At 57.1% G+C, this 25,149-nt stretch overlaps 1 protein-coding gene across 10 annotated transcripts in view; it reads right to left on the bottom strand.

The window, feature by feature from the left end:
- The window catches only part of COL13A1 (collagen type XIII alpha 1 chain), a 141,215-nt gene that overhangs the window by 35,923 nt on the left and 80,143 nt on the right, over positions 1-25,149 (bottom strand). For 5 of the 10 annotated variants that reach the window (XM_047703175.1, XM_047703177.1, XM_047703181.1 and 2 more), the window contains 10 exons: positions 23,185-23,211; positions 23,058-23,084; positions 22,197-22,223; positions 19,089-19,154; positions 15,539-15,646; positions 13,370-13,396; positions 12,527-12,562; positions 3,236-3,280; positions 2,311-2,343; positions 1,590-1,616 (listed from right to left, as the gene is read on the bottom strand). In XM_047703175.1, the coding sequence (XP_047559131.1) occupies positions 1,590-1,616; positions 2,311-2,343; positions 3,236-3,280; positions 12,527-12,562; positions 13,370-13,396; positions 15,539-15,646; positions 19,089-19,154; positions 22,197-22,223; positions 23,058-23,084; positions 23,185-23,211 (423 nt within the window). Of the gene's footprint in view, positions 1-1,589; positions 1,617-2,310; positions 2,344-3,235; positions 3,281-12,526; positions 12,563-13,369; positions 13,397-15,538; positions 15,647-19,088; positions 19,155-20,226; positions 20,284-22,196; positions 22,224-23,057; positions 23,085-23,184; positions 23,212-25,149 lie in introns of all 10 variants that reach the window. The other 5 variants (XM_047703176.1, XM_047703183.1, XM_047703182.1 and 2 more) reach the window with 5 other exon arrangements.

Genomic DNA, 25,149 nt, shown 5'->3' with positions numbered 1-25,149 from the left:
CCCTCGAAAGCTGACACCCCGCCCTAAGCATCTTCTTCCGCCAAGAAGAACTTTCTCCCCCAGGATACGCATCTCAGAGCCCTGCTCTCACTGCACAAATAAAGAGGCTCCAGGGCTGTGAGTGACCCCTTCCCAGCCTCAAGGGACAGAAGCAGTCTGTCTCCTCAGTTCTCCCAAAGCTCTCTCTTCTACACCATGAGGACAGCACTTGGCACTCCCAGAGCGGCCTGTATTGGGAGAGCACCCCAAGAGTACCCCACCAGGTCAGCACCCGAGGGCACCCCTCTCCATAGCTGGATGGCTGCCCATTCTTGTAGCTAATAATAGAAACGGAGGGCCCTGGGGTCATAATTGGACAGGTGTCTCAGTGAATTTTCCAGCTGAAGACACAGAGGATGCCATACCAAGTCTTTGATTGTCATCCCCTTGCCACCTGCCCTTGGGTAGAAGCTGAAAGACAAAAGAGCCTGAAGCCCATCAAGGAAAGGGAGGGAGCCAAGTGTGGGCCCCTTTGATGGGCGGGAAGTCCTGACCCCCCCTTCCCCGCAGCTCCGCCTGGGCTGTGCCTGGGGTATGCCGGAGCTGGGGCCTAGCCCAAAACAGGTTGAGTCTAAAGAGGAAGGATGCAGGTGTTGCCCTTCAGAGGCCCTGGGGGAGAGGGGACGGATGGAGGGAAGGCCTCCTTCTGCTGGTCTTTCCTCCTGGGAACCAATGCTTTGGAGGAGGGACGGTGTGCTCCTGAGTGTAGGATTTCTGAAGTTTTTCCAGACCATCCCGGCACTCCCCTCTTCCAGGGGACACATGCACCCTGAACATATTGCAGGTAGCACGTGAGCCACGGGGTTGGGGCACGGAGTGGGAGGACCAGCAGAGGCCAGTCTGAAGCGGACACATGCTCAGAGACACAATATCCTACCCTCTGCCCCCTCTTTCCTGGCAAACCTGGGGGCCCTGGCTTTCCTACTTCTCCTGGGTCTCCCTTTGTGGTAAGAAGAGAAAGTCTCTGATAAGAGGACTGGGGGGGTGTTGAGGGGTACGGTGGACAGTGATGGTAAACTAGCGTTTCCAGAATACTAGTCCCATATGACGTTCCTCTTTATAAAAGGAAGCTCTAGTCAAAATGTTTGAAAATGCTGCACCAGAGATTATAGTTTTAGAGGTCCCCAGTATACATATAGCCTCCTAAAGGCTCTGAGAAGGTCTGCAGTAAAACAAAACAAAACAAAACAAAAATTGAAATACTTTTAAGTCAATATTTCCCAAACTTATTTGGCATGGAAACTTTTTTCATGTTACATCCCTTATAGAACGAGACAAGAGACACAGAGCCCTGCAGGCACAGGGCACAGGAGTTACTGCCTGCTGGAGCTTGTGTGCAGGCAAACTGACCGAGCTCCAGGCCAGGATCCAGGGAGGGGAAGGCATTCCTGGCTGGCAGGCCCCTCCTGGATGGGCCCTCCTCTGCTCAGTCAGGTCCCCAGCTCCAGGCCAGCTTCAGGGGAGCCAGGAGCATAACAACAGCAGCCACTGCCGCCTCCCCCCATGCCTGATGCTTCATGCAGCCCAGAACATTCCCTCTGTATCAGTACCTTGGCTCCTGGGGTCCCAGGCTCACCCTGTGTGAAAACAAAGAAGACTCCGGTAAAGAGATGAAGGAGAAAGAGCGAAAGCTGATGCAGGAATAAATGAGCAAAGGTCTTCATGGGGTGTGTGAAGCATCTGGCCTGCCCAGGACTTTCCTCTGCCTAGGCTTCAGGTCTCAGGACAAAGGAGGTCTCCTGGACTCTTCCCGATTCATCCCCCAGGTGAGGAACGTGGCAAGGGTGAGAGCGGGCGGAGAGAAGGGAAGGGCATTGGCTTTGGACACGGTGCCCCCTGTCCGTGGACCTGCTGGGAGATCCACATTTGTGCTTCTGGGGGTCCCCATCTGTCTGCCTGCCTACCAGATGCAGTTCGGGTGGGGTTCAGGGGAAGGACTCCTGCTCTCCTCTGGGGAGCTCTGCGGGCATGCAGCTGCTGGATTCCAAGGTATAAAGGAAAGCACTGGGCTCCCTTGCTCACGGGCAGGGCGCTGTTTTCCCTGAGGCCAGCAAACCTTTGCTATGTACTTTGCAGGGCTCAGTTAAAACATCTCTTGGTCAAGTTGTGCATAATGGCGTAGACGTTGCCTTAAGAGAAATGTTTCTGGATCCTGTCTGCGCCCTCGGCCCAGCGGCCACCCCACGGAGTCCTTGAAGCCCTAACTATGTCTTCCTCTCTCCTTCCCTCCCATCGTGCCCCTCAAATGTGGAGTGATAACCTTCCACTGACCTTCATCCCAGCCACAGCAATTCCAGGAGCTCCCTGGTGGAGAGAAGAAAACGGCATGGCGACTTTCCACAGTTGAGGCAAGCAGGGAAGGAGTGGCCAGCCTCCCAGCCTCCCCTGGGGAGGAGTGGAGGGGGGATGCGAAGGCAGATGGCTTGCTTCTGCCTGCTGCCTAGACCCACGGCAAAAGTGGGTGGCAGAGTTTGGCACAGGGAGCGTGGGTCCCCAGGAAGGCAGAGGTTCTGAGCTGCACAGTGGAGTCCCCCAAGCTTCCCACCCACCTGCTCGGCTCCCAGGCCCTCGCAGCAGGGAGCTCAGGAATGTCCAGGTTGGGGTATCTCTGGGGTGCCATGTGGGGTGGGCTTCAGTGGGAAAGGAAAGGAGGAGGAGGAGATGGGAAGGGAAAGGGGTAGAAGGGAACGCCGTGTGGAAGGGGAGAACGGGAGAGGGTGTGTGGGTGGGATTCTCTCAGAGAATTCTCTGTACCTGTGCCCGCATGGACTGGGGAGCATCTGGGAGTGAACCCCATTTCCACATCAGCCCACGACCAGCCACTTTGAGGTAAATAGGCTGCCCAATGTGCCACTTAGTCAATCCCAAGGGCAGGTGATTTTTAGGGAGTCCCTACTCCCCATGCGGGCGGCAGCTGGAGCTGGGCTTAACCAAGACTCCTGGGAGGAGGCCCGGCCACATCAGGAGGGCACTGGGGAGTGCTGGCTTGTGGGCCAAACGGAAGCCCCTGCCCAGAGTAGGCTGGCACCGCAGGGAGAGAGGGCTGGGAGGAAACATGTACCCTGTCTTCATGTCTCCACAGCGGACCTGGGAAGGAGAAGAAGCTGGGCCTCCCAGGTATCCCAGAACTTAGGAGAGAGGGCTGGAGCTCAGGAAGGGGCTGGCGGGGGAGGGGTGGGCAGGGACGGGCAGGTACCTTTGCTCCATGTTTGCCCGGCATCCCTGGCATGCCCCGTTCTCCCTGAAGGAAGAAATAAAAGAAACGCTGAGAAGAGGACCGGACTTGCCCGAGGCCTCGGCCCTTGAAGCACGGCCTGCGGGGGTGTCCAGATCTCCCTGCTGGCTGGTCTGGAAGGTAGGGACTGCTGTCCAGCTCACGATGAGCTCCAAGGACCCCACAGCCCCGCAGGCCGCTCCTCTGAGCTCCGTGAACTCACAGAAGGGCCCCCGAGACAGACAGTCTTGCCAGCAGAGTCCGAGTCCCGGAGCGGATGCAGGAAGAGTTGTGAAGGTCCTACTACCAGCCTGGGGGCCCAGCTGGGTCGGCGCTCCGTGCACTTGACCGCTCACCCGAGCAGCCCTCCCTCTCACTGCCGCCTAGCACTTCCTGTACCATTCTCACACCAGAAGCTTTCCTCTCGTGGTACCTGTTGGCTGAGCCACACAGGCTCCTGCCTCTCCACTTCATCTGGGGCTCCCCTTCCTCCCAGCTAAGTCTAAGGCCTCCCGGGAGCTCATGGGTCCTGGCCGGGCATGGCAGAGGGCCAGTCTGTGGTTTGGGGCGTGGAGGCAGGGTCCCGTCTGGAACCCATCTGGGGGCACCAGGAGAGAGCTGTGGCTTCGGGACATCGTGGGGTTTGCTCTATGATCTCAGCGGTGTCCTGTCTTTCTCCTCAACCTCTTTTCCCTCCCCATGAAGATGCCAAACCTATGGGGCAGGGATGCGAATTCAGGAAGGACAGGAAGGAGATGGGGTTGGAGATGACAGTCAGTGACAAATGGAGGTCAAGGGCAGATGAGTCAGTGGGTGCCTGGGTGGCTCAGTGGGTTAGGCGTCTGCCTTCGGCTCAGGTCATGATCTCAGTGTCCTGGGATCGAGCCCCACATCGGGCTCTCTGCTCGGCAAAGAGCCTGCTTCTCTCTCTCCTTCTGCCTGCCACTCTTTCTGCTTGTGCTCTCTCTCTCTTTCTTTCAAATAAATAAATAAAATCTTTAAGGAAAAAAAAATAGTAGAGGAGTCAAGACTAACCCACTGTGTCAGAGAAGGGAGTGGCACTCAGGAAAGGAAGGAAGGCAGCCCCTGTCTCCGTGAGTTGAGCCCCAAATGAAGTGCCAGCCGGGGCTCCGAATGCCAGCAGTGACAGGACAGGGTGAGCCCTCTGTGGCAGCTCCCTGCATCTGAAGGCATCTGAAGGCTGGGCACGGCACCACGGGGTCCTGACAGACTGTATCCTAGCCCAGCCTCCCCGCTCAGGTCTCAAGAGCTGTGGCCTTCAGGCCAGGCCGCAGTTCCCACAGGCTTACCGGCAGAGCGGGAGACTGGTCCTACCTGGCCTCCATCTTTTCCTCTGCCCTCATCCCTTCTCTGCCATCTTCTGGGAAGTCCTATCCACCCTCCTGCTTGCCGAAGCTAGCACTTCTTCCGACCTCTCTCCTCCATGACTGGGCCTTGGTGCTGGCATGCAGGGAAGCTCCCCAGGACAGTTAACACCTCTTTATTGCCAAACAGCCGCTGCCTGGCCTTGACCTTAGAAGAGGTGCCAGGTTTTCCATCCTCTGCTTCCTTCCCAGCCTCATCACCTGACGTCCTGACACCTAGCACCTGTTTCCCTGGAAAAAATCACCCATTTTCAGGACTCTATGCCTTTTTTTTTTTTTTTTGAGAGAGAGAGAGGGAGAATCTCAAGCAAGCTCCTTGCTTGCCCAGCAGGTCAGGCTCCATACCCTGATGTCAGGCATGGAGCTGATGCCCATGGGACTCGATCTCACGATCCTGATATCATGACCTGAGCTGAAGTCAAGAGTCAGATGCTTAACCACTTGAGCCACCCAGGATTCTATGTCTCTCTGCTGTTCCCTCAACTCAACACCCTGTTCATTGTTAGGGGCCGTGGTAAAATATCTCCTCTATGAAGCTTTTCGTTATGCCCATCGCCCAGGGCTGGTTCCTGGGTGCAGTGGGGGACCACTTGGCATTTGTAATCTATGTGTACAAATTCATGTCTGCCTGGGATGGTTCATCTTGATCCTCCTTGGGCTAAGTCTCTGAATTCTGCAAAACGCCTAGAATCTTTAGCTCCCAACACAGGAGCCCTTCCTCACCCTGGCCCACTAGGACCCCGGAGCCACAGGCAAGGTGAGTGGAGCCGTCCTCAGGAAGTAAACACAGCAGACAAGTCACTGCCACAGGCTCCGCATTCTGGGAAATCCCTCCTGCAGGCCATTAAATGTGTCTGCCATGGGCCTGGTATGAGGCTAAAACTTTCCATCTTTCCTCTATTCAATCTCCAAGACTCCTCTCCAATGTGACAATGGATTTTATTCCTGTTTCACAGGTGAACAAACTGGCTCAGGGAGGCCATGTATGATCGCTAAGGTCATGCCGAGCAGGGATTGGAACATAGGTCTTTGCTAAAGCCCAGGTACTCATCCCACTAAGTCAACCCCAAGCATCCGATGGGCAGATTCTCAAGACCCTCTCAGCTGGAGGGCTCTCAGGTCCGTGCCGCATCAGGGTGAAGGGGTCAACACAGGAGGGCAGCTCCTCTGGGGGCTGGGTCTTTAACCATACACCGCGGGAGGAAGGAGCTGGGCAGGGCCCTGCCAACCTGCAGAGATCTGCTCTGTGGCCAGCAGAGGGCGCCACAGGACCTTGTCAGAACACGAAGGAGTCAGAGCCCCCTCCTTGGGAGTCCCAGCTGAGGGGCCCTGTTACTCTCTCCTTCAGACGAACAGGCTCTCCTGCTAACATTCCAGCTGGCCCAACCAGGTTGACTTAGCCCTGAAGACACCCGGGAGATAGAGTTCCCATGGTTGGGGAGGTACAAGTGGGAGCTTGGCCCTTCCTCTTTCCCTCAGCCTTCCCTCAATGCCGCTGTCCGCCTCCTCTCGCTTCCATCTGGGGCAACTGGCTGGGAGTCAGGGAGGATGTGTGACCTTAGGTAAGCCTCTCTCCCTCTCAGGGCCAGGATTCTTCTCTGCGAAGTGAGTTAGACTCCAGACCATCTGCCCACGACGGCTCCACCCCTTTCTCCAGCCACCTCCAGCCCTGCCTACCTGAGGCCTTTCGCTAGGAGAGAGGTTGGAGCTGGGGAAGGGGACGTTGGGTCTGTAGGCGGCTGCAGAGCAAGGCTGTGGAGATGGAAGTTTAGCTGTGTATGTGGGGGGGTAAATGCTGGTCTAGGACCAGTCTCAGTGGGTCTCTGCTTTCCCTGCCTCCTACTCAGAGGGACAGCTGTAAATGCTTCAGCAAAGGCGGGGGGTGGGGGGTTCTGCTCGAGCCCCATCTCTGGGCTTCTGTCTCCAATCTCAGCAGGAGCAGTGTAGAGTAAGCCCAGGGAAGTGAGGGTTTCCTGCTAATTGGGGTTGTCTTCAGCCTTTGTGGGCTTGTAGGCAAAGACAAAACCACCCTCTCCAGGGAAATCCAGGCCCCCTGGAGCCTTGTAAGGAGGCAGCCCTCCTCGTTAGCAGGGCTGACCTTCGCCCCTTACCTCCCCTCTGGGTCAAGTCTCTTAATTCTACGGATGACCCAGGATCTCTTGATTCCATCTCAGGCCTCCCTCACTCCCACCCTTGTGTTGGGCAGGAAGCAGGGGTGCCCCCGGCTGACCCCGCCCAGCAGGCTCATTCCACTCTCATCAGGAGGGGCTTACCCCAGCCTGACCTCTGCCCTAGGGACTGGCCCAGTCTGACACCAGGAAGCAACTGGTTCTTGGATCTGTGAGGTGAGACAGGACTGTGTCATTGTCAAGGACTTCAGGGTGCCTGTGGACAAGGGCACCTGTCTGCAGGGGGTGAGAAGGGGGTTTCTGGCAGCTATGGATAAAAGGGGGACCATGACTTCTGTTTGCACAGTTTTCCCCCTTGGTATGTGTTTGTGAGGGTCCTTTTCCTCATTTCCCTTCTTAAGAATGTTCCTGTTTAAAAGGTTTAAGTTTGGAATTGGGCTGAATTTAGATTCACTAACTTGCAAGTGTCTTCTTCTTAAGCACAGAGAGAATTCTCATAGTCTGTCCAAGTCCAAGGTCCCCAGTTTATCCCCTCTATCTTTGCCTTCTCTATCCTCCCAATAGGACCCTGGGAGCTCCCCTGGTGGGCTCCTAGAGACCCCATCCGTCCACTCTGCAGCTGGGGAGCTGAGTACTCTGCCTATTGGCCAGGGGCCTGGAGCATGGATGGCAGAGGCTGCTGGCAAACCATGTCGGAGACCCCCAGGCCAGGACACCCCACCACCGAGGAGCCTGGCTCCAAGAACCCATGCCTGATTGCTGGCCAGGAAGGGGTAGATTCCAGTCACTGTGACTAAGAAAGTCCTGGGTGAACACGGGTGGGTAGAGAGGGGGCTGCCTGGAATGACCTTGAAGGCCGTCCCAGCCCTTCCTTTCACGATGCCACTGACTCTCCAGCTGGGCAGAGAGCGCCTTGCACCATCAGTAGGTTTTCTATTCTGGTCCCGGCTTCCAGGTGGAGGGACCCCCTGGTTACTGAGACAGGATGAAAGCTAGCTCCTTGAAGCCCCAAATGGCCACGCTCCTGATCTGTGGGAGTGGCCTCTTAATTGGTGATTTACTATTTGTTGAAAAAGCAGGGCAGGGACTTGGCAAGAGGGAGGTGGGGGGCTTCAAGGTCAGCTCCCCAGCCAAGCAGAGGCCAGGCTGGAGGAGTGTGGGGAGATGAATGGACCTCCCTCGGGTGAATCTCCCTGGCAGCCCAGCGCCCTGGGGAGGGCCAGGGTGAAGCCACTCCACACACAGACTCTTTGTTCTCTGTAGGGAGGAGGAAGGCCTGTCTGAGGGCTGTTGGGGGTGGGGGTGGGGGAGGCCAGCAGGGGGCTCAGGCCTGGGCCTGGACCAGGGCCCTTTCCTGAGCTGGGAAAGCCCGTGAGGAGGGCTCATGTCTCTTTCTGCCCTAAAGGGCTCCTAGGCCTCCCTTCCAGGAAAAGGCAGCTCATTTCCTTCTTCGCAGCCCTGGCCAGCTCCAGACAGGAGAGGACTGGGACGGGGGAGATGCCAGCTCCTCTGGTAATTAGGACCGGCAGGAAGTAATCTGGGGAATTACTGGGGTCAGGCGCCCCATCGAAGGCCAGGGCTTTGGAAGGGCGGCTGGCTTGTAATCTCGATTTGAGATCGGTTGATTTTGTAGTTAGCTCCAAAAAGAAAAGTCAGTTCTAATTAATCTGTGGGCTTTGGAGTGTGGGAGAAACACGGCCCAGAGAGCACAAGCTGGGGGCTGGAGGCCGGCGGGCTGAGACTCTCAGCCCCCGAGAGGCCTCATTTCTGAGGCCCATGTCTCAGATCCCTGGTCGGCTTTATTTTAAATGGTCTGGATGTCCCCAGGGGGATTTCATGGTTGTGAAAGAAAGTGCTGTCCCATCCTAGGAGACCCCGCCATCTACGGCATCCTTCGCCTAGAGCACTCGGCTGCACACTAATGCCGCGTGAGGCCTGGGGTTCCTCAGGCCCTCTGAGAGCAAGAGGGGTCCAGTGCTGGGGGACAAGCTGAGACAAGCTACCTTTTCCTGCCTTTAATGGGAGTCTCAGGACCTTGCTAAGTCCTTGTGGAAATCATTTGGGGGATCAGTGCCCATGCCTGACACTCCACTTCCTGGGTTCTTTGACTGAAATGCATCAAGGACCCCAAGGTTGGCTCACAGAGAGCCTAGGAAGCTCAGAGAAAAGCCTGAATCCAGCCCTAGCCTTTTCCCTCAGGAAAGAGATCAGCCCAGCTCCCACTTTCTTTCCTTCTAGGAGAGGAGGCCCTACAGGAAAACGGAAATTCCGGCGCCTGCCCCCTTTCCTGGCTCCAAAGGCCCACATAGTAAAGTCATTCGGGGCAAGGATTTGGGATAAGACACAACTGGTTTTACTACTTCCTGGCTGTGGACCTTCCGGGACTCACCTCTGTGGGCCTCAGTTTGCTAATCTGTGAAACAGGACCAAAAATAAAGCCTTCCTCTCCAGGTTGTTCTAAGGATTCAGTAATATGATGTGGGGCCAGTGGCACGCCCACGGCTGGCCTGTCGAAAAGGCCAGTGAGGCAGTTGTAACAATGCTAGCTGTTGTTCTGCAAACACGTGTCCGCCCATGTAGCCCCTTGCTCTGCCCAGCAGAGTGGAATGATCAGGCCCTTTTGCAGATGGATTGAGGAGGGGTGAGAAAGCCCTGTAGGGCAGTCAGAGTCAGCCGGACCAGCACCAACACCCTTATATATAAGCTCCCAGCAGGTTTTGTGACCCACATACATACCCACCAATCCCCTTAAAAGAGAGCTAAGGAGTAATGTTTGAAACACACTTTGTGTCTTACAACTTACTTAAAGTAGATGGGCGGTCATTAATTCGGATCACATTGGTACCACGTGGGTGAGCAGCCCCCCTCGGATATTTGGGTGGAAGGGCTGGTCCCAAGCAGGGCTAGGGGCAGCGCAGGGCCTGCTGGCCCCACTGGGCTTTGATCCGAAGGAGCTAGAGAGGAAGCCTGCCCCGCTGGCCTGGCTGGCCTTTGGGAGGGTGCCGTGTGGTCCAGCTGCCCTGGGGGCAGCAACAGTAGCAGCAGCCACGATGATGGATGGAACTCTCATTAGCAAACTCCACAGGCCAGGAAACATCTTTGCCAAGAGTTAAATTCTACCTTTGCTGAAAGAAAGAGCTACCTGCACGCGGACTGAGTCTCCAGGACAGGCAATGAAGCAGGTGCGGAGTGTCCTTCCCTTCCCCCATGGGTTCCCCTTATACCCTAAACACAGGGGCTGTTCCATGGTTCTGTCCAGCTGGGCATTACCTGCCCCCCACCCCCAGCACTCATTCCTTCCTCCCTGGATGGTGGGGTGAGGGCAAATTCATCTTCCCAGGAGCCAGCTGTCTCCCCCCACCCCCATGCCCCATTCTAAGCCGAGAGAGGAGGAGAGAGAAAAAGAGAAAACCGACAGACAAAGAAGGAGTTCGGGAGATAAGCCTCCATGCTTCGGAGAAGGCACAGGGAGGAGGGTTGCTGCATGGTTAGCTCAGCCTAGCTGAAACCCTCTGGGGAGGCACTCACTTCTGTGCCTGGACAAGACTAGCCTCTGGGCTTGGCCGCGTGAGACCTGGCTTCCGGTTCCAGAATGACCCCTCAGCAGCTGTACCACCATGGGTAGAGCAGCAACTTCTCATCGACACTGGGTGCAGGGGCAGGGCAGATGATGAGCTCTAACGGGCAATGGAAAGGACCAGGTGGGATGGGGACTGAGTGAAGTTGGGCTGAACCAGAGAGGACAAGTATCGCCGCACTTGACCCTGGGCATTCGCCTCTTTATCTCAGAGCTCTGATAGGAAGCAAACTTCTGCCTGGAGATAGTGGTCACTGACTCAAGACACCTGAGGCCCCAGTGGGGCTGGGACAGTGGGACGGGCACCTGTAGCCTCCTGGGAGTCATCTGACACCACAACTTTAAGTTCAGGCCTCTCTATCCTCAGGACAATAGACACCCCCCAACCCAGCTCCTTTCCGGATGAACCAGATTTCCAGTTGGCCCACAAATGCAGATGCCCGCCAGCCACTGGCATCACCCTGACCCCGGGGGGACCTCTGCCTGCACCAGGAGGCAGCAAACCTTGAGAATCTGTGTGTGTGGATGGAAGCAACCACGGAGGCTATCGTTTCCACTTCCTGACACAATACAAACTTCTCGGTGTATGCAGAGCTAATGAGCGGTCCCCAGGTTTTGCCATTTCATCCCTCCCCCAACCCCCAAGCACCCATAAACCAATGAGGTGAGGGCAGCTGCCCGATTACAGAGTGCGAGAAATGTGCTCTCCCGTGCAATCCATCCCTTTCCCAAATCCACCCCCCGCCCTTCTTTGTCCTCCTGTCTTCTCCTGGAGCCTGGGTCCAGGGTCCGGAGTGCTGTATGGGGCTCCCTGCGGTTGGTGCCCCCGGGAAGGACCCACGCCTGGGCTTGAGTTCCTGCTCTGCCCCTGGCGAGGCATGAACGCTTGCTTGGGCAAGCCTCTGGTGCTTCATTTGTTAGATGGGAGAAGAGTACCAGCCTCACAGGGCGGTCCCAGGGAAGGACAGCCTGGGCCCACGGTAGGCATTTAGTAAGTGGTGACTCTGGCTAAGATCATTTTTATTATTGTTAACGTAATGACCACCTCTGGGCTTTTGCTCAAATTGTTTCCCTGTCTAACATGCCATGTGCCTTCAGATTTGGTGGTTGAAGGACCCCAGAGGTGGGTTAAAAATGGCCACGAATGCTTTGCTATACCTCTCCCTCACCGCACGCACCATCGCCCCATGACTTGGCTACGTGACTTGCAGGACCCCAGAAAGTGTGATGGCTGTAGATGCTTTGGGGAAGCTCTCGTGTACTCAGACTTGGCAGGTTTGAACACTGCCCTGGGCCTACTACGCTGGAAGAAAATCTGTGTAGCCTACTGGGGGCCGAGAGGGTATGGCGGGGAGAACAGCCCCCCCCAGACAATGGCCTGCACCAGCCACCCAACATGTGGATTAGACTGCTCGGCCCGTCCGGCCCCTCCATCCATCATCCAGTGCAACTGAATGAGTGAGCCCAGAGGACAGAGGCAGAACTCCCAGATGGCGCACCCACAGACCCAGAATGAGAGAGAAAACATCCTGTGAAGCTGGGACATTTGGGATGGTTTCTGTAGGTAACATACACCCACCCAGGCACCAGGATGGAGCTCACAGGCTGTCTTCTCCCAGAAGACTTCCTAGACTCCTCCCAACCTGGAACTGATCTCTCTACTTGCCCGCCCACCCATATTCACACAATGCCTTGCGATGATCGATTAGCACAATCTGCCTTCGCTGCGTTATTTGTACAGGAGTCCTTCTGTCTCTCTAGACCGGGAGTTGCCAGAAAGCAGGACTGGGACCCTCAGCCCCATAGCCCCACCAGGCTCAGTGTGGAGCTCTGTGCAGAGTGGGCCCTGGTCATCTGCTCCCATCTGGGGGCCAGTGAGCACCTGGCCTGCCTTGGTAGAGACACAGGGATGCAGGTTGGTGGTAGGAGACCCACCTGAGTCTGAGGTTGGGCCAGGCCACTGATGGCCTGAGGCCCTGCCCCTCTGAGCCTCCCCCCCTCCCCCACAACTGGAGACACTAACTCCTGTCCAGCTCACCTCACAAAGGTGAGGTTCACACCGGGCAAGCGCGTGTGCAAACATGCGTGAACAAGACCAAGTCCTGCCCTTGTGGTTGCTGTGGTGGAGCCCAACTTGGGTTACCATGGGAGGCAAGGGTCCTTCCCTCCCCTTCCTCCTTACCTTCCGGCCGTGATAGCCCTGGATTCCTGGGTCTCCCTGGGGGAACAAAGAGAAAACCATCAGTGGGATTTCCCCAGATGCTCCATTCTGGCTTCACTCTTACCCTCACATTGCTGTTTCTCTTCTTCTCAATGACTACCAGTCCTCCAGCCCTCCCTGGTATAAGAGCTCTGCATCCTTGGAAACCAACAGGGACTCTTCTCTTCAAAACACATCCCCACCTGCAGATGCGCGGTGGAAAGGGTCCACCTGGCAGGGGCCAGGAGACCTAGATTCTGGTTTTGATTTCATCGTTGACTCTCTGCCAAACCTGGACAAGTCCCTTCCCTAGCAAGGGCTCTCAGCCTCCACACATGCAAATGGTTGGACAGGTTCAGTGCTTTGCAGCTTCTGGTCCCCAGAACCCCAGGGTCCCCCGCTTCAGAGGGAGAGCTGGTTTGATGTGGTGGGTTTCCAGAAAGGACGCCTAAAAGGCCCGATGATCCTGTATGTCCCTTCTAGTTCTGAATCCGTAGGAAAGCCTCTCTTATTGGGATGTTGTGACAGTGCCCCGGGCATCAGGCTAGAGTTTCCAACCAGACTCTGAGCTCCTCGGAGGTGGGGACTGCAGCCTCCGTATCAGTCACAGTGCCTGATGTGGCCGGGCACACACGAATGCAAGCTCTGTGGGACCCAAGCAGTTCCCAAGAGGAGGGCGGCACTGTGAAGGGAGCCAGGTGGGACCCAGCGCTCACGGAGGTCACGCTCAGCTCCGCACTCAGGAGCTGGCAGGACGTCTCCCCTCCCCCACCAGCAGAGAGCGCTCCCACCCACCCGCGCCGCATCACCCGGAAGGGCCCTCACCTTTGGTCCAGGAGGCCCGGGTAAGCCCTGTGGAAGCAAGAGCAAGGTGAGTGGAGATGGAATCTAGCAGTGAACAGAGCATGTCGGCATGTCCACCACGGGGGCTCGGGGCAAAGGAGTGCTCCAGGGGTTCTGAGCTCTGGATGTGCTAGAGAACAGAGCTCAAGGATCCTGGAACAGTGTCAGAAACCTGCGGAGGGCGCATGGGGACGACAGGCTCACAGCTCCCTTTGGAGCCAACGTGGGCCCCGTGGGCATCTCGGCTGTGCTCACCCACTGGAAAATAGGTCAGCAGCAGCCAGTTAAAATGACAGTGTGGTCTGGTCTGTGCCCCTGCCCTCCCGCCTCCTAATTGGGTCCCCTCCCTGGGACGCCGACCTTGCCCAATAGAGCCTTGGTTTTGCCTTTGGCCCTGCCAGCTTTTGGGGGGAGGCTTCTGTCTCCTTCGGCCTGGGGCACTGTGACCACAGGCTTGGCTGTGGGGAGGTGGTGTGGGCCCCGGGCCTGCGGGAGCCTGAGGGGAGCGGCGAGGGCCGGCTGGCTCCACCGCGGTCTGGGGCCGAGGTTTGGGCAGCACACATGGGCTGGAGAAAAGCAAGATGGCCAAGTCTGGTCTGTGTCCGTGGGTTTCAAAACACGCTTCCTGGGTTTTTTTCTTTACAAACAACCTAACGAAGAAAACCACCGGGCTTGGGTTCGTTCAACGAGTGGGAACTCCACATGTCTGGGGGTGGAGTGTAGCGGTCAGCCAAGGAGCGGATTTTGAGTATTTCTTGGGGGTTCTCTCAGCGTGGTTGGGTTTAGTTCCCTAAATTTTACTTCCTTTCAGGTTTCCCGTTTTCCCATCTACAAACCCAGGGAATTGGGACTAATCTTCCTTCCCGGGGTCCCAAAACACAGAAATATTTAAAATCCATTGTGGGGGTCAAGCTGCGCAGAAGAGTGGGGAAATAAGGCTTTCACGCTGAGTGGAGCTGCCAAGCTGGGTGCCGTGGGTGGTCAGAGCTGCTGCCCGGCCCAGAGGGGCCCTCCATGGAGCCTCAGCACGGGCTAGCACAGCTAGAGCCGCCACGGGGCCCAGTGACAGGGGAAGCGGCCATGCTCGATGAGTGACGGGGACCAGTGGCAAGGACACGGCCCACCTAGCCATTCCAATGCTGGGCATCTATTGTATGGGGAGCACCAGAGATGGACACAAACATTTACATTCAGGGATCTATATCACAGAACTACTTGGAAATCTATATCATCATTAACTACTTGGAAATCAGCCCAGCAGCCCCAAAATCCGTATCACGGGAGACTCCAGCCCAAAGAAAGGGTGTGGTTTGCGGTGTTAAATGAAAAACATAACGGGGCACAAACTGTTACATTACTCAGAACGTGACCAACCTGGAAAGTGTTTAGGGGCAGACAAGTCTAAGGAGAAACATGCCAGACCCCTCCAAGTTGTTAATGACAGTGAACTCGGGATATGGCAAAATAGACAATTCAAAACGTTTTCTCTGTCCGTGTTCCCAATTTTACACACTGCATGCATGATGCTTTTGTCATAAGAAACAAAACCAGGTTCTTTTTCAATCACGTGAAAGAAATGTTATGAGACAGACTTTGTCCTTAATCCTGTCCCTTCAGTGACATAGGACATCTGTCTTGGCTCTAAGACTAAGAGAACCCGTTCTCTGCCAAGGAGGCCAGGTGCCGGCCCAGCTGCTCTGTTGTACCAACTAGGTCAAGAGAGCGGGGTCTTGGCCAGCACTTGGAAAAGGGGGACTTGGTGGACCCTGGGCTTGACCTACTCCTGCCTGAGCGTGGTCTTGCCTGGAGGAAGGGAGGCACCTGTTGGCACAGCATGACCCAGCAATTCTACCTCTGGGAATCTAAAACAGTGAAAGGGGCAGCCTCTGGGGGATTCCTTCCCTGGAAGGCAATGACTGCAGTTGGGGTCTGGCCCCAGCAGCTGGGTCAGAACCAGAGTGTGATGGCTGAGTGTGGCAGGTTGGGCAGCTACTCGTACTAGCCCCCCACAGCCATTGACCTTGCCAAGGTGTTCTGCCCATTGGGTGGGGACCCAGGTTCTTGTCAATGATGTAAGGTTTGGATGCTTCCAGAGAATGCTTGGGACAAATCTTGGGAGGGGGGTAAAGGAGAGAGGAAGGAGATACTTACTGATGGCCCCATGGGCCCTGGCAGTCCTGGGGGCCCCAGGGGTCCGCTCGGTCCAGGGGGGCCTGGTGGCCCTGGTGGGCCTTGAATGCCGGCCTGGCCCTGTTCCCCCTGATGTTGGTGGAAACAAGAGTTAGAGGGAGAGCCCTGGGTCCAGGGACCAGATCCCGCCCCAGTGCCATGCACCCAGTGAAGGGCCCGTGGTGGGCTCTGGTGGGCAGGCGGTGTGGCGTGATGGTGGTGAGGCTGTGGCGGCAACTGCATGCAGGGACCCGTGGTAGCAAGGAGATGGTCAAGACATTAGGTCCCCAAGAGTTGGGGGGGAGTCCAGAGAGGACCGGCTGCACAAACAGCCCCAGAGCAAGAGCCCTGCTGGGGGCAGAGACAGAGGCATGAGCGAGGTGACCCTGCCCGATAGTGGGCACTCTCCGGGCCCACTCAGATGCCTGGGTCTAGCCAGGGGTCCTCAGCCCGGCCTGCCTCAGCCCCTCCCTCCACGTGGCGGTGACATCTTCTGGCTACGCTGGGCCTCCCAGGCATCGAATGACAGCAGCAGTTCCTTGTTTCTGCTGTCTGATTCTCTGCCCCCAGTGTCCAAGGCGTCCTTAGGTCAGAGGCCATGGAAGTTGGTTTGGCTCACTAAACAGCTGGACAAAAGATGTGGTGTAAACATTTGGACTGGGGGCTTCTGATGTCACACCGGGAGCCCTGGCACAGGAGGCCCACATTCCCGTGGGCAGTCATACCCTTCAGGTGTGGCCTGGGTTCCCCGGGTGCCCAGTCACCCTCCCCCATTCTTTCTGCCTGCGGCCCGCTTTTGTCTCTTCCGTCATCCGTGCCCAGCCTCACAGGACAGTTGGGTTTGCAACCCTGAGCTTGGTTGACTTTGACACTGTAAAATAAAGCGCCGAATGCCTGCCTGGGTCTTGAGGAGAATTCTTTCGTCCTGCCCGCACTCGTCAGTCAGCTGGTCTGAGCCCAGCCCCCGTCACCCACTGTGCCTGTGTCCAGGAGGGGCTGGGGGCTCAGGGAGCTGGGGGTGGCATCGTGTTCCCTCAGGAGGAGGAGGAGAGAGCCTGGTCCATGTGATGCACCTCCTAGGGCCGGGGACCAGCCCGGGGTCATCCTAGATCTAGCCCAAAGCTGTCGTGTTGTTTTCTAAGTGAGCGCTCCAGGGACCATCTGGGCTCAGCTCCTGTGAGAAGGGGCCCATCCCTGCAGATAGACCAAAGCAGAAGAGCCTGACAGGTTTGCAAGCTCCAGGCTGGGCTGCTGGGGGACGAGGGCGGCCAGAACTGCAGGCCGTCCAGCCTTCTTGGTGCGCTCTCTGCAGCCCTCTGGGGCAGGAACATGGGCTGCGGTTTCCTGCTGCAACCTCACGGGAGGAAAAGATGAGTAGAAATGGGGCGAGCAACCTCAGGGTAAGAACTGGGAGATTCTAGCAGCACCTGCGGTCCCTCGCTGGGCTGGGGTATCCTAGTGCAGAGGGCACACAGCACGGTCAGGATGGGGCCCGGGCTCCTCTACCCTCTGAGAAGCCACTCAAGGGCATAGAGTGTCCGTGGGGGAGGGGGCTGGAGTACAAATGGGTCACGAGGCCCATTGCACGGAAGAGAAAATAGGCTCAGAGAGGTTGAGCTCCCTGGCCGAGAATCCCGTGGCGACCTGGGACCCAAACCTAGAACTCCAGACTGTTCTTAGTCATTCCAAGTAAGCCCCCAGAAAAAAACCTGCTCACTGTCCAACTTTCTGCACTTAGGAAATGACCTCCAACACCATCTGCTAAGTACATCATATTTCATATAATTTCCTCTTTCGGCAAATGTTACTCAATGTTTAAGCGTCTTACAGAGCCTGTAAAATCAATATTGGTTTATTGATAGGAAACGGACAAACCTTTTTACGTCCCATGATGGCCGGGGGCAGAAAAGCACGGGCCCCCACGCTTCCCTCTCTACTTTGGAAACCAGCTCAGGGTGGCACAGAAAGTTCTGGCTAGCCCACGCCTTGCTCTTGAAAAGGGAGGCCATAATGTGCAGGGGCCTGGATGGAGTTCTGGGCACCTCCTCAGTTTTTCCGTCCATAAGGTGGGCATGATGGGTGCCTAATGCAACTAAGGCCAGGAGATGGCTGTTGGGGGCTGAGGCGAGTGACAAGTCTGAGAGCAAGGACAGCTCTTCTGGAATGGGGTCTGACACAGGGAGGGGTGGGTGACACAGGGGGGCTGGTGCTTCTCTGAGCTGCCAGGGGGCCCCCCAAAGGGCCGTGCTTGGAGTAAGAGCTGGGAGCCCATAAAGGCTCTCGAGGATTTGGCTGCTGTAATGGGATATGTGGACTCGGGTAGCACACGCGTCATGTGTCCCTCTGTATTTTTAGCTGTTAATTGGAGGGATTTTTCAGCCTTGTTCAGTCAGATGCCTGAACTGCTGGACTCTGGGCTCCTGACTCTTGAGTATGGCCAGATGGTGGCTCTGGGCACTGCTGTCCAGCTTTCAGAGAGCATGTCTGAGCCCTGCCCCTTCCAGCATCCCCTCGGCCTTGGGGGTAACTCCTGCACAGTGTAAGGAGGGCTGGGGGCATAAGGGCAGCTGTGGGCCGCCTGGCCTAGAATCCAGGTGCAAAGCCTATGCTGGCTCCCTAGCTCTCTTGTGTTCTGTTCTTTGTAACCTGGTCTTATCGCAGCCTCCTGGGGTTCATAAGGCAGGAAGAAGGAAGCAGTTGCTCACAACGATGACACCTGTTGGTCGTGGGCTACATTCCCTCTGCAAATGCCCTCACTCCTCAAACTCAGGTTACAAGGGATCGGGTGCTAAGCCATCCTTTTCTAAATATAAAGGGTATAGGTCCAACTGACAGAGCCCTGAGTGTGGAGTCTAAAGTCTTGGTTCCCCGGCTTCCAATTCTGCCTCTCACTGTTTGTGTGACTTTGGGCACAAATTCACCCCTCTGGGCCTCAATCTGAGAACAGCACTGAAACAATGCCAGGAATGACCCCAAGTGCTCTGCACGCAGAACAGCCCTATGCAGTAGCAACCGTTCATGTCCTCGTTTTACAAGTGAAAAAGCAGAGGCCCAGAGAGGTTAAGGCTTTTGTCCCCAACCCCACAGCTCAGAAGAGTCAGAGAAGCTGGGTGCTCTGCCATGTCCTGGGTGTGTGACCTCGGGCAACGGCCTTCATGTCCCCAAAGCCTTGATTCCTCATCTGTGAAATAAGCACGATCATGCCCACATCGCAAAGCGAGCCAGAGAATGAAAGGAAATCAGACTTGTCAGATGCGCAGCGCAGGGGCTGGAGCCCAGGGCTGGCTCTTGTAGTGGGGTGTTTCGAGGAGCCGTGGTGTGTGGTGTGTGGTGCTGGGGGGTGTCCTGGGCTCCGGGCTTGTGTACTTCCACATCTATGACACTCACGGGTCCGGTTTTGTCTAATTGACTTGAACTGAAGCAGAGCGAGACTCTGCCCTTGTCTACAGTCCCAGCTGGCCCTTGGGGGCCCGGAGACCTGCCCAGCCCCTGGGGACGCCACGCATGGTCTCGACAAAGGGAAGGTGTCTACCTGGAAGGTCCGTCTTTTTATGACTGGGGGCGGAGCCAGTCGCACTGAATTGAGGAGAGGCAGCAGCTGAGGAGAAAGATGAGTTGGAAGGCCAGAGGGCAAAGGCCAGAGATCGCAGGTGTTCAGAAGGATGTCGAATGTCGCCAGGAAGGCAGGGTGGCCAAGTGGGAGGCGAGGAGAGGAAGAGAGAAGAGTGATTAGCAGGCACGAGGCTTGGGGAGGGAAGGCGTGGAGGGCGCCCTCTCGCGGTTTGAGGGGCGCAGCGCCGAGCTTGTCCTTGGACTGCACGCCATCCCGGAAGGAGGAGTGTGGCCCTTGGGGAGTCGGCCAGCAGCAACCCCAATGGGGAGAGTGGTCCCCTGACACACAGCCCACCATTGCACCGCCGGCCCTGCCTGTGCCTGGCAGAGGACGGGGGCTGCTGGGCTGCGGGGGGCAGATACAGAGGCTCTGGGCAAGAGCCACAGGACCAGCTAAATTGGTACTCGAAGCCAGGCGGGGGTGTGTGGCAACCTCTGGGCTCTTTTTTTGGTTGAACAAGAAAGGCTAGTGTCAGCAGATCTGGGGAGGATGGTCAAGGGCAGTGCCAAGTCGGGCTCTCTGGGGGCTGAGCAGGCTGAGGGTGTGGCCTGTGTGGGCACAAGCTAAATGCTACCAAGATCTGCCCCTGGGGCCGGTGGGTTTGGAAAATAAAGGCCACGCAAGGATGTCTCCGGCATGTTCAACCACTTCTGGGGGAGAGGCCACGTTCAATTGCATTATCTAATGTGATTTTCATTTCTGGAAATTCTCCTTGCTTCCAGTTTTTCTACCAATGGAAGCTGAGAGCCCCAAGGCTTTAGGAAATGGTTAGAGCCCACGTGACAACAAAGATGGTGTATAATTGACCTCTGGTTTCTGAAAGCATTTTAACTCCCATGACGCCCCTGGGATGAGTGTTAAGGACCAGGGGCCGCCTGGGCTGAGAACTGGGAGCCCACCCGTGGTCTTTCCAGGTCCCTGCCGCCTTTAGGGGCCACGGCTGCCCGGAGAGCCCAGCTACCTCCCACTGTGGGGCTCGGGGACGTGCAATGTTGGGCTCTGGTCTGGGGAGTCTCTCAGCAGAGAGGGGCCCAGAGACCTTCCAGAATCCACCAACCTTCAGGGTAATGATCTGGTTGGAGCGCAGAGCCGAAAGAGTGCTGCTCAGGTGCTCCTGGTGCGGGAGGGGACCGAGTTGGGAGACAGGGCGACCGGGGCGTGAGTGCCGGAGCCCACAGACATCACCTGCCTGATGCCTGCCCCAGGGTACTCCATCTGCCCTCCCTCCCCTCTCTGGGGCGCTGCAGGCTGGAGCAGAGGCAGGGACCAGCCCTGGATCTCTCGTTATCCTGTGGGCCTGGAGGACGCCCACCCCTCCACCATTCCTGCAGACCCCTTGGGAACCAATAGGGCCCTCTCCCTAGATGCCCTCTTCCTACCCTCTTCCCGATCAACATGGGGTGCCCACTGCCTTGCCCTGTCCAACAGCTGAGCACCCAAATCTGCGGTCACCCCTGCCAGATTCGTTCCCTCCCCTGCCAGGGCCATAGCTTTGCTGCACTCCATGGCCGAGGTGCTCCTAGAGCCTTCTATCGCTGCTCTCTCTCTCTCTTCCTCCCCCTCCTCCCACTGCCCCCACCTCCCCCTACATTCACTAAGGACCAGCGATGACATACTGCCAACATGTCTGCTGTTGTGTTGTCTTTTGTGCTGGGGACACTGTCTTTCTTTCGGATAGCATAACAATTCCGTGAGCCCATCGTTTCAAATCAGCACAGCTGACCTTCTGTTATTGTACCAGGATCAGGCCGGCCGGAACCCCAGGGCCCTGGAGCACAGGCCGCCAACAGGCTATGTCTGCACAGCTACCGTCTGGTACCCCCTGCCTGGGACCCAGCCCCCTTTTGGCTTCAACCCCTGCCCCAGCTGTTTATGGGGAAGACCCCTGCAGCCTCTCGCTGGCCTGGGAAACCCAGGGGTCAGAGTCTGGGTGGTGGGACACTTCCCCATGACCTTCTGGATTCACGTGACTCTGGGCCCGACTGGTGCTTGTCTCTCCTCTTTCCCTGGTCTCCTTGCCTGACGGGGGTGGCAGCCAGGGAGGCTATACCGTGTGTAGCTTTTGGGCACAGTGAGGCCCGTGGCATAGGGATGGGCACCCAAAGACACTAGGGTCTGAGAGTGACATGTTTCTGGTCCCAGCTCACTGGGGCTTTCACCGGAGGGCCCACGTCTTCACCCTCCCTGTCCCAAGGATAACCCCTGGCTCCTAGTGCTCACGTCTGCAGCTTCCTAACGGGACTGCTGCAGGCTTTGGACTCTACATCCAGGGCAAAACAAGGCAAAGGAAGGAGCTGGGGCCTGGGGTGGGGTGGGGGGACTGGGAGACCATCCCAGCTCAGAAACCCCCACCCTGTTTGGAGAAGACCTCCTCCAGTCCTAGTCCAAAGCAGAGGCTCTAGCCTTGAATCAACACAGTCGGCCCTCAGTTATCTCCCACCATTGAGGTCTGGATCATCTGCAACAGTGACTAACCCAAAAGTCCCTCTGATTCAGCCGGGGCAGGTGGCCAAACACGCACACCCAGTCTCTCTCTCTCTCTCTCTCTCTCTCTCTCTCACACACACACACACACACACACACACACACACACACACACACACACACATACACACCCTGGCAGGGAGTCAGACTCATGGACTCACACAAGCTGCATGGCCTTACAGAGAAGGCAACATGCAGAGGGGACATAGGGCCAGAAACCTGGAGTTCAGGTGCATGCACACGCTGGAAGGCTTGCAAGCAAACAGAGTCCCGAAGGCTGCCTTGCAGGGGCAAACACACGGAGACACGCTTGGGGGGCGAACACGGCCACTGGAGACCAGCTCCGGTCAAGCACACTACGGACCACCAGGCACACTCCTGGGGGCTACCTGCCCCCATGGCCACTGCTCTGGCTGCTGAGTGCAGGGGGGGGGCCTGGATGCCTCTAGTCTCCAACCTCTGGGGGTTCTGGGGGCCCCAGGTAGATGAGGCTGAACTGGGGGTGATGCCCCAGAAATGGATCTGTTTTAGGGGTTCACTTACCCGATGTGGGTACTCTCCACATTGACCCTGGGGAAGAAAGGGAGGGAAGGAGAAGAGGGCATTAGGCACTCGGGGGAAATTGTGCCTCAGGGACATCCCTAGGAGCACACGTCCTCTCTGCTCACCAGCCCTGTGCTGATAGGGGACATAACTCCCGGCGGCAGGAGAACTAAACCTCTCCCTCACTCATGGCTGGCAGCAGAGAAGAAACCCTGAAGGCCTGCTTGGACATGGCCCCACACAACGTAGGGCAGGAATCTGCTGTCCTATCCCACTTGCCATGACCGCAGTCAGGAGCCATGCTCCATGCCTGGCTGGAGATAGCAGAAAGATCGGCCCTCTGGGTGCGCACCACCCCCCCACCAGCAGCCCTGAGCAGGAACCTCTGGATGGGAAGTGCAGACACAGAGGTGAGCTATGGGCCCTGGGGGCCCTGGGAGACACCTTCTCTGAGATGGGGGTGCCAGGTCTCTGTACTGTTCTCTCAAGGCCAGCCCAGCAGTGTCTCCATCAGAAATTTAAGGAAATGGAGAATGTATGAGGCCAGAGAGGGAGCCAGGCCAGTGGTTTACAAACGGATGCCTCAAAACCTTAGAGGCTTATGGTGGTGCGTCAGGAAGCACCTGGGGTAGACAAGGAGTCCGGGGAGGGCCGGGCTCCTGGCCACCGCTCCTCCCCGAGCACAGAACTTGCCCCAGAGCGCCCTCCCTCTTCTTTCTCATCCACTGCACCGCCCCCGAGGACGGTTCTGTGTTCTGTGGATAAACACGAACATTTGAACATAACCACTTCGGACCGCTTTCTTCTTTAGGGGAGCTGTTTCCTGCTATGAAGATTCTAGAAAACCTCCATCAAGCTTACCTTTTCTCCTTTTTGTCCTTGAGGTCCCTGTGAAGAGACAGAAATGGCAGAGTCAGAACGTGAAGCTAAGGCCACAGGGCCCCAAAGCCTCCCTGGGGTGGGGGGAACGCGAGGGCGAGCTACTCACTGGCTGTCCTCGGGGACCCGTCAGGCCCTGCGGGAGGAAGCACACACGGGTCAGTGGGCACACTGAGGCCTGGCAGGCTCAGAGGTGGGGGCCCCACTGGGGCTCATGCTGGGACCGGTGCAAACGCACGGAGTCCTGAAGGCCGGCCTCCACCCACGGCCTGGTCCTCCTGTGCCCAAGACCTTCTAGGGGGTGTGGCCTGTTTAGGACGGCTCAGCTTCCTCCTCCATCAGTGGGTATGACTCGGTGACTTGCGCCCGCACGTGGCCATGATGAAGAGCAGACGCCATCCCTCCTCTGTCCCTCCATGGTCCCCTCATGGGCCAGCCATGAAGGGGGGTGCGTGGAGACCTCAGGTGGTTCTCTTTGCTGTGGGCTGCCCTGCCTCACGCATGCCCATCTCCTCATGGGGCCAAGAAGCTGAGGTCCAAAGCCTCTAGGAGACCCTGCCGGCACATTCTATCTTCCACCCAGCACTGCCTCAGCATGAAACCCACTGAGTCAGAAGGGCTTCGGGGTACATGGTTGGCGCGCGGGGGGGTGCTTTGGAGAAGCCTTTGGTGAAGAGAGGACCCAGGAGGTTGGACCCCTCAGAGGAACCTAAGTGGTCTTGGGGCTCCTTCTGGGGTGTCTTGTCAGGTTTGCAGGGTTGAGAAAGAAGCCTGGGTTCAGGGTGGACCCCTGTTCTTTGAGGAGGATGCAGGGTTCAGCTGGTTGTCTCAGGAGCTGACCTGAGGCTGGTGTGGAGGGATGAGGGGAGGACACGTGCCTCATGCTTTGAAGACCTGCTCTGAGGCAGGCTTTCAGGATGTGCTGAACTCATACCCGCACCAGCCCCTGGAGAAGACGCTCATGTCTGCTCCACCTCCCAGATGAGATGATGGAGAGGGGCCCTGAGGCTCAGTGAGTGGGGGTGCTGGGATGAGAGCCTGGGTCTTCTGACGGCAAATGTCCAGCTGTTTCCACTCTGCCACGCTCTCCAAACTGGGCTGGGGCTCAGAAGGCAGGGCTTCTAGACTTGGCTGGGGCCACAGGCAGTGCCTCAGCCCCTGGGGCCCTGAGGTCCCCTTAAGCCACCATCCCGAGGGCCTGTGAGGCTCCATCTGCTGGACCCATCTCTTCAGGATCTCCCTGGAGGGACCCCAACTTGTCAACTGGACCAACCACCAAATCGGGAAATTCTCAGCAGGTTCGTGGGAGGGGACAAGTGGACTTTGGACCACCCATGCGGCACCGTGACCCATGTGGCTGGCCAGGTGTTTAGCACAAGGCCTGTCTACACCTTCCATTTGGTTCTGGGGGCTCCTATGGGGTGGATGGGGCAGGGGCGATCCCCTTTTGAGGTGAGGACAAGGTTCAGCATGTGAATGAGCCCCAGGCCCCTGTGCTGCATGTCTAGCAGAGGGGAAACCATCTGGGGATGGAGGTGAGTGGGAGACAGGCGGAGGATAAGCAGGCCAAGATAATTACACTAGACCGTGTGTTGAATTAATAGCGAGGAGTCCCTGTGCCAAGCCAAACAGAAGCCTAATGGCTCTGGGGTCTGTCAGATGTTGATGGATGACTAAGAGGCAGACAGGGGATCTATCACACTGGTGTGGGCTCCTGGGAGATGGGGTGTCCTCACCCTTTCCCCCCTAAGTTAGTTCAGACCCCCAAAGACGGGAGACTCATGGGTGGTTCACTGGGGTGGGGCGGTGGGATGGCAAAGGAAGTGCCCCCATAGAATGGCTCCTGTCCCTCGAGACAAAGGGCTCTGGCCACAGAAAGGAGTGTGGTAAGGTCCCACCCCATGGGTCTCAGCCCCAGCTCGGTTATTTAGAAGCCGTGGAGGTTTGGGCAATATACTCAACCTCTCTGTGCCTCAGTCTCCCCTTTTGTAGAGTGGGGATAATAAGCTATTACAAGGATTACAGAGCAGGGCCTGGTTGACTATCATTATGACTTCTGGGTTGCCACAGACTG

This window comes from Lutra lutra, chromosome 14, assembly GCF_902655055.1.
Source record: "Lutra lutra chromosome 14, mLutLut1.2, whole genome shotgun sequence".
Lineage (NCBI taxonomy): Eukaryota > Metazoa > Chordata > Mammalia > Carnivora > Mustelidae > Lutra > Lutra lutra.
This window is presented reverse-complemented; position numbering and strand designations above follow the sequence as displayed.